Genomic DNA, 8376 nt, shown 5'->3' on the forward strand with positions numbered 1-8376 from the left:
TAGGGTCTGGCAACTTCTAACTATGACTACAAAAGAATGGAGCCTCTTCTGACAGGATATATAGGGGAATAGGCACTAACACAGTGAGCAATAAGGCATCTACATTTTTGCTTATGGATATAAGGATAATTTACTATTAGCAAATCTTAGATTTTTTTTTTTTGGTACTGGGAATCAAACTCAGGGTCTTGAGCTTGCCAGGCAGGCCCTGCACTGCTGAAGTACATCCCCTCCCCCTTAGATGCTTAAATAGAGCTGGGATAAAGCTCAGGAGTAGAAAGCATGTGATAAAAACACCTCTGAGTAAAACAAATAAAAAATTGAAGAAATGAGTGTTTATCAAAAAACGACCCACTGGGCTAGGGATTGAGCTCAATGGTGCCACTGCCTATCTCAAAAGCAGAAGGTTCCCTTCCATCCCTGGTATCAAAAGAAAACAAAAAAGACCCATCCACCTCATAATGGAAAAATAAGCAATTTCCATTAAGGTTTAGGTTGGAATGTACAGCCCCTCTGTATAGGATCTACTGACCGAGTGACAGGAAAGAGACTGCCTGGTCCTGGCAGCTTTGAGTGACAACACAGGGCCAGACTACGGGGGAGAAGGAAGCCTTGGGGGAAGGTCCTTGGGCAAGCAGTCTTACTCAACTGCCAGCTTCCAAACACACAGACAGGCATGTCCAAAACTGCACTTTTATTATCTCCACATCTGAAACATCTGAAGCAGTTTATGACCAGCATTGTGCTTTTGAGTGTTTTTTTTTAAACAAAGCATTTTTTAAAGAAAAAGGCACATGTTCCCTGAACAGGTGAAAAGCTCCCCACCCACTGATCCCATTCTGAGGAAGCAGCCCTGTGGAGACCCGTGCTGTACCCTAGAAGCATTCAGCAAAGCAGCCCTTCATTGCCTCCCTTTCCCAGCAGCTGGGATGAGGGCAGCATTCCTCACAGGTCATTTTATCTTGAGGTCCTTCAAGGATGACTCCAGGCTCTGCAAGGAGCAGAAAAGGCTGGTTCTCAACTGTCCTACAGACCCCCATGCCAGGGACCAGCCCAGCAGAGGACAGAACCTGTGACTCCCAGGCAGTGGGTAAGCAAGCCAAGGGATTGGGGGCCACTTGCTGCTCGAATCCCCATCTGTAGCAGCAAAGGCCAGGGCAACCCAGAGCAGATGCTGGGAAGTGGGGGAAGAAGGATCCACTCTGGGGGCCTAGTGGAAGGTCAGGGGTGCAGCAAGCCTCACCTTCACATCCCAGATGCTCATGCCGCCGTCCATGCCTGTGGTGCAGAACTGTGAGCACTTGGCCTTGCCCCCACTTAGCACTGAGATCTGGCTGTAAAAGTGACAAGGGGTTCGGGGACTCCAGCTGTGGCTACCCCCAAGAAAGCTGTATCTTCCAAGTGCAGGGACAGGGTGTGCACAGCCCACAGTGGACCTCAAGATGCAGAGGGCAGACCTGGCAACAGGCTCAGGACACTCAAGGACTGGGCTGGGAAGACGGACATGGTCTGGGGTGTAGAAATGCCGGTAGTGTGTGCCAGGAGAAAGCAGCAAGAAATGGGGCTCAGAGGACACGGGTTGGTGGGGAGTGTCTTCTGTAGAAACGTGTTCAGCCCACGAGGGGCTTAAATGGTTCAGGAGCTCAATCAGGAAGTCTCCCTTCTCATTCTCAGGGGTGGACCCCTATGGCTGGCAGCTTTGGAGTTTGGCGGGGAGTTTCTCATCCTAATCCTCAGGCTGCCGCAGGACCCTCAGCTCCACCCACACCTCACAGGGTCCTATCCATATGCCTACCCATGTGAAGCTGTGGTTACAGCCCAGCTGCCCCAGGGCACTAAAGCCCTCACCCAGCAATCTAAACTCAGAAGTGGGGCCGGCCGTGCCCACCATCGCTGGATGCTGTTTAATTATTTATTTTTTGGTAATAGGGATTGAATCCAGGAGCTTTACACTGAGCTACATCCCTACCCCTATTTATTCGTTAACCAAGTCTTGCTAAGTCACCAGATTGTCCAGGCTTGGCTGGAACTTTTAATCCTCAGCCTCCCAGAGTGCTAGGATCACAGGTGAGTGCCACTATGACACTGCCCTGCTCTGATGCCATTTTTGTATGACCTAAAGAGGTCGACCTACTTCCCTCTTCCCAGGTTGGGTTTCCCACCTGACACTGTTCTTGTGCAGTGAGTCTAGGCCAGCACTTGCAGCTGTGCCACCCTCCGAGCTCGCCTTCTTGTCGAGGTTCTGGAAGCGCTCCCGGGCTGTGAGACCACGCTGAGAGCTCTGCTTGGGCACATCCAGCCGCCCGCCGAAGTTCAGCTTCCCAGCAGCACCATCATAGGTGAACAGCACAGGGAAGCAGTCGTGGCCCTGCAGCAGGGTAGGGGTACCACTGAGCACTGGCCCGGCCAGGCACCGTACCCCCATTCTCTACCTGGGGAATCCTGGAGGCCTGGGTGGGGCTTTGATGGTCTACTGCTCCCAGGAGACCAAGGCCCAGCCCAAGGACACAGTCCCAGGTACGTCATGCAGATAGAAGTGAGGGGCTGCCCCTCTGCCAGCAGGACCATCTAGGGAGAATTGCCTGGGAATCCTGGCCAGGCCAGGGGATCCCCTAACAGCTTGCTTCTCTAGGCAAAAAAGCCAGTTCCATCTGCCTTTGGCACTCTGCATGTATGCAGAGGCATGAAAAGGGAAATGACAGGTATGACAGATAAGCAAGGGGGCAGAAGGGAGAAGGATCGATGTCCTTTTTATGGTAGTACTAAGGATTGAACCCAGGGCTTTCACACTGAAAGCCATCCTCAGCCTTTAAAGTTTTTTTTTGAGACAGGGTCTCACTAAGTTGCCCAGGCTGTGCTCAAACTTGTAGTTCTCAGCCTTCTAGACTACAGGGACAGGCACTCTGTGCCAACAATGCATGGTGGACCTGTGTCCCACACACCTGTCCTGAGTTAGGTGTGGCCACATCATCTGCAGTGGGCATTTAAGTGTCAGCAAAGATGACTGCTCAATTCTACACTTCCCTTGATATCAATGCTCTGTTATACCATTGCAGTTGGGGATATTTATTACTGCAGCATAAGCCAACCTAGGAGATATGATCTAGAGATAGGTTAATGTTTACATTAATTTTATTACAGTTAAAGACATATTGCCATTAATCCCCTTCAAAATACTTCCCTCACTTCAAAACCACGTCATTTTTTTTATTGTTGGTACCAGGGATCAAACTTGGGCTCTTGTGCTGGCAAGGCAGAAGCCAGAACCACTAAGCTAAATAAATCCCTAGCCCCTTAATATTGTTTGTATTTTTATTGGTACATGTTCACAGCACATAGTGATATTGCATCCCTTGTGAGGAGCTGGTACCTGTTATGAATCTTGCCATTTTCTGAAGCAGTTTATATTTATGGCAGTTTGTTAAACAGTAACATTACAGCGAGTCCTCATCCACCTTATTCACCAGATCTGGCACTGTGACTTCTGGATCTTCCCCAAAGTCAAAATGACCATGAAGGGAAAACATTTTGAACCAATTTAGGACATCGAGGCAGCCAGGACAGTAAAGATACGAAAAGAAGACTCCAGAGGTGCTTCAGGAAGAGCAAGAATTATAGGATCAGTGTATATTCAAAGTGAGGGGGAGAATTCTGAAGGGGATCAATGGCAATGTGTCTTTACTTAATACATATTTTTAAATTTTTTAAAATATATGTTTTGATCACACTTTGTATTCTGCTCAGTACAGACAGATGAATGGAAAGAAACAGGAGAGAGGGAAAGAAGGGAACTAACGGGGATGGGAGAGCTGTGTTCATTCTGGGGCACCTGCTCTTCCTACCCATCCCCTCCTATCTCCCAAATGCTTACCGCTGCCACCAGACTGTTGTCAGTGATGAAGGTGAGGGCCAACAGCGGCAGCGTTTCAGAGGCGAGGGTCGCCACACTGGGAAAAAAGCAAAGTCAGTACACTGCCCCCACCTCCAGCTCTGCCCTACTCCAGCCCTGCACTCACGCCATCTTCTTGTCGGCATCAGCAAGGCACACAGTGCTGTCGTGGCTGACCCAGGCCACACGACTGCCACTGGCTGAGAAACACACGCCATGCACCCAGCCGCAGCTGCTGCTGGACTCGAACATCAGCTCCCCAAAGGGCATCTTGGAGCCCCAGGGGGTGGGGGCTGGCCGCTCCTCCACCTCCTTGATGTAGGCCGAGAAGATCCTGCCAGGAACAGAGGGGAGGAGTGGGCTTAGGTGGGCCAGGAAGCCACACATCAGCAGCCAGCATACTAAGCACAGCTCCAACCGGCTTGACATGACCTGTGTCTTCACATTGGACACATCTAGGCCTCGGTTCCCCCTTTATACAAGATGGAGCCAAGGGTCTCCCATTGCAATGTCCTATAAACGCTGGAAACCCTAGGATTCCTCACAACTGGCCACAATCAGTGTAGGCCCCACCTGGTAGCCTGTCCCCATCATGCTGGCTGCCCCAGACAGTCCTATCCCCTCCTGCCCTTTGCTCCATTTAGCCCTGTCCCCCTGCCAGCACGATGACCTGCTTTTGAACTGAGACCCTTGGCACTTAGCTTCATCCTTGACCCTTGGTTTTTATTTTGCTAAGGGAGGGGCTGAAACATGATCTTCCTGCCTCAACCGCCCCAGAATGCTAGGATTAAAAATGTATTACACCATACCTATTTACTTTTGAGTTTCTTGAGATGGCGTCTCACTATGTAATTCAGACTGTACCACACCTGGCTTACTTTTTATATTTATTTACTTTTGAATTTTTTGAGACAGAGTCTCACAATTTAGTTCAGGTTGGCCTTGAACTCTGTAGCCCACAGTTCCCCCAAACTCATGGCAATCCTGTCTCAGCCTCCCAAGTGTGGGGATTACAGGTGTGCATCACCATGCACAGTGTATTTTTATTCTGAGACATTGTCTTGCTAAATAACTAGATTACCCAGGCTGGCCTCAAACTTGCATCCTCCTGCCTCAGCCTCCCAGAGTGCTGGAATCACAGGTGTGCACCACTGTGTCTGGCCTGTACTGATCTCACAATCCACACCTAACAGCAGGATATCCACACTCTGGCTTGACACCCACCAACAAAGCCCACAGGATACCATCCTCTTTGCACCCAGGGCCTCTACTTCCTTGCCAGTAGGGATTCAGAGGCGAGGCTGTCTGCCCAGAGATGGGAGGAATTAGGGTTTGATGACCAAGTGAGTTTGAAGGGTGAGACCAGAAATATGAAACAAGAGATTCTCTAGGTTTAAGAAATATCTTAAGTGGGCCAGGGATTTAGCTCTATGACACTGCTCCTGCCTTGCAAGTACAAGGTCCTGAGTTCGGGCTCTGGTGGGGTGGGGTGGGAGGGGGGAACACGAAAAACCAGATTTTGTTCTAGCTTATCAGTCATTCACACCTCAGTATGAATATGTGCACCATTCCTTCTCCCTCAGATGGAAGCAACAACTACAGGGAGGGGTGGGTGGTTCTAATGAGGCAGAAGGAGGGCTTGGAATTTACCAACATTCAGAGGTAGCAGGGGACACCCTGTGCTGCAGAGTGACCAGACATGATGGCAGTCCTTATCACAGCAAACACTCAGGGTGCTCCATGAAGCCCTCCCAGGGCACATCCCCTCTCACCTGCACTTGAAGTCACAGGAGCCAGCAGCCAGGAGCACGTTGTTGGGATGCCAGTCCAGGCTGAGCACGGTGGAGCGGATGGGCTTCTTGATGTGCTTACAAACCCACCTGGACAGAGCCAGGCAGGTGAGTGCCATGTAGGAGAGCCTGAGGCCTGCCTGCTGCTGGCAGCTTTGTATGGACCCCTTGGGGTGGCAACACTACACCCTGTCTCCTCCCAACCTCTCAGGGTCCCACATTTGCTAACTGGCCATGGTGGGATTTGAACTTGGATCTGCCAGGCTCAAGCTGTGCTCCCACCAGGTCCCTGCCTTTGTGAGATGGGGAATCAAGACACAGCTGGGAGCTTGACTGGTGTAGTGCAGACTGACAGGTAAGTCACTGCAACTGTCAGGAAGTCAGAGGCATCCTGTGTGAGGCCTGGCATGGTGCCCCAGAGCTGGTCTGTATCCTAGAAGTCACCAAGTGGGGGCTGTGGGGCCACAGGAGACAATGCAGAGCCCCCATCTTTTCCCTAAAGCCCAGACAGGTCATGTGATTGGGCGCTCTCTTGGAACCCACCCTCAATGCTACCCACTGTGGGGCTGCAGTCCCAGGTCTCCCTGCCCATCCTAGGTCTCCCTGCCCACTCTGGCCCAGCCGCACACCAACCAGTCATTCTCCTGCTCAAAATAGCAGATGGAGATGACACGGGAGCCACTGCCCACAGCAAACTTGTTCTCATTGGGAGCCCAGCGCACACAGCGAGCGGCACGGTTGATCCGAAGGATGACAAGTGTAGGCTTCCATATGCTGCCTTTCAGCGTCCACACATACGCGTTGCGGTCTGTGCCGCAGGTCACAATGCGGTTACTCTCAGGGGCCCAGTCAATGCCTATGGGGGTGCAAGGGACACAGGAGTCCAGGTCAGGGAGGAGGGACTTCAAAGCCACAGCCAGGAAGGACACTGCATCTGCATAGCAAGCACAAGTTCTAAAATCCACTGTTATGTGGATGACTGTAGGGGTTGATGCTAGAGTTTGTTAAGGAGTGTGACAGTTCCCCAAGCTATCACCAAACATAATGGAAGGCAAAGCCAAGAGGTAGGAAAGAATAGTGGTTGGTAATGCCAAGCGGCTAGATCAAGCCACTCCTGAAGGCCACAGTTCCCTGGAGTTTTTCACTAACACCTGCCAACATAATCTCTTTATGTAGAATCTAAACCAGTTTCAATTCCTTGAAACCCAAACTATCCTATTACAGTGAGTTAGGTGGGTAGCCCCAATGGCCTGCCTGTACCCCTGCCTTTCAGGAAGGTGGTCCCAGCCAGTACGACCCACCTGTCACCTGCCCGTTGTGCTCCTTCAGCTCATGCACCTTGGTCCACTTTGCTCCACTCTTCTCGTAGATGTGCACCTCATGGTTGTTGGGGCAGATGGCAATCTCTGTAGGGCAGACAGGAGGGGTTCCAGGAGTAAGGGGCGGCATGAGAGCCCAGCACACTTCCAATGCCCCCCATCAGGGGCAGGGTCCTTCAGGGTCACCTGGGTAGCACCTCACCCTTCAGGAATCCGTTCTCTCCTCAGAGGGGCCCCCTCCAGCCCCACATAACCTGCTGTGACCCCTACCTGCATCCACTTGGATACCCCCAAACAAGCATGACACCTGGGACCTCACTGTCCTCCTGCCCCAGCTTGCCCCCAGTCCCCCTCCTCTGGCTTCTGGATGGCTGGCTCCCTCACCTCTTGGTGTGCCAATGTCACTTCCTTTCTTTTTCCTCCTTTCTGTTCTTGTTTTGCAGTAGTGGGGACTGAACCTAGGACCTTCACAATGAGCTACAGCCCCAGGCTTTTTAATTTTTAATTATTTTATTTTATATTATTTTGAGACGGGTTTTGCTAGGTTGCTAGATTACTCAGGCTGTGAGAACCTTCTGCCTCAGCCTCTCAGAGGACTAGGATTATAGGCATGTACTACCATAACCAACTACATTTCTTTTTTAAAAAATATCATGCATGTCTTGTTTTATTTTAATTAATTAATTAATTAATTAATTTTATTTATTTATTTTGGTATGCGGGATCAAACTCCGGACCTTTGCTTGCGAGACAGGCGCTAGAACCACTGAGCTAGATCCCCAGCTCCCAGCTACATTTCTTAAACTGTCACCTCCGCTTCCCTGGCCTCCCCTTAGCCCTGTGTCTTTTATTTTCCCCCCACTAAGTTTATTGGTACATTTAAAGCAAACAATATAGTTACATTTATCATTGGGACCTTGTATCTTTACATGATATATCTTGGTTTAGCCCTGTGTCTTTCTTTGCTCAAGCATCTCCCACCACTGTGGGTTCCTCTTCTGTCCCACTCTTCCTTCCCCCAGGAGCCCTGCACCTGCCTTTCCACCTGGCTGCCCTGCATACTCCTGAGCTCTGCATCCTTCCCCTGTGACTGCAGCCCTCAGTGTGGAGACCCAGGAGCCACCATGTGCAGATACTCACGCGTACGATCTTTGTTCCAGGCATGGCAGCTGATGGGTTCCACCAGGAAGCTGTGGTAGGCCATGGCTGCTCAGCTCCTGTGTGGGGAGGGCAGAGTCCAGATTGGTGCTGTCCTAGCCCTGGATGATCCCCCAGGAAGGGTCCCATTCCTTAGGGACAGCAGTTTGCAGAGAAGGGTGACAGGACACCTGGTCTCCTGGGTGGCCTGGTGTATTACTTCCCCTCCTAGGGCCTCAGT

General features: G+C 51.0%; 1 protein-coding gene across 1 annotated transcript; it reads right to left on the reverse strand.

Annotated features, from left to right (window-relative positions):
• Positions 1–679: 679 nt before the first annotated feature.
• On the reverse strand, positions 680–8376 carry Arpc1b (actin related protein 2/3 complex subunit 1B). Its single transcript, XM_010642733.3, has 10 exons — positions 8327–8376; positions 8139–8215; positions 6981–7085; positions 6313–6535; positions 5662–5769; positions 4017–4223; positions 3872–3947; positions 2163–2368; positions 1244–1334; positions 680–991 (listed from the first exon to the last, which is right to left on the reverse strand). Exons 2-10 carry the CDS (start codon positions 8200–8202, stop codon positions 953–955), a joined length of 1119 nt encoding a protein of 372 aa, XP_010641035.1. The 5' UTR covers positions 8203–8215; positions 8327–8376; the 3' UTR covers positions 680–952.

This window comes from Fukomys damarensis, unplaced genomic scaffold (assembly GCF_012274545.1).
Source record: "Fukomys damarensis isolate Sample0158 unplaced genomic scaffold, DMR_v1.0_HiC HiC_scaffold_17, whole genome shotgun sequence".
NCBI classification, from domain to species: Eukaryota; Metazoa; Chordata; class Mammalia; order Rodentia; family Bathyergidae; genus Fukomys; species Fukomys damarensis.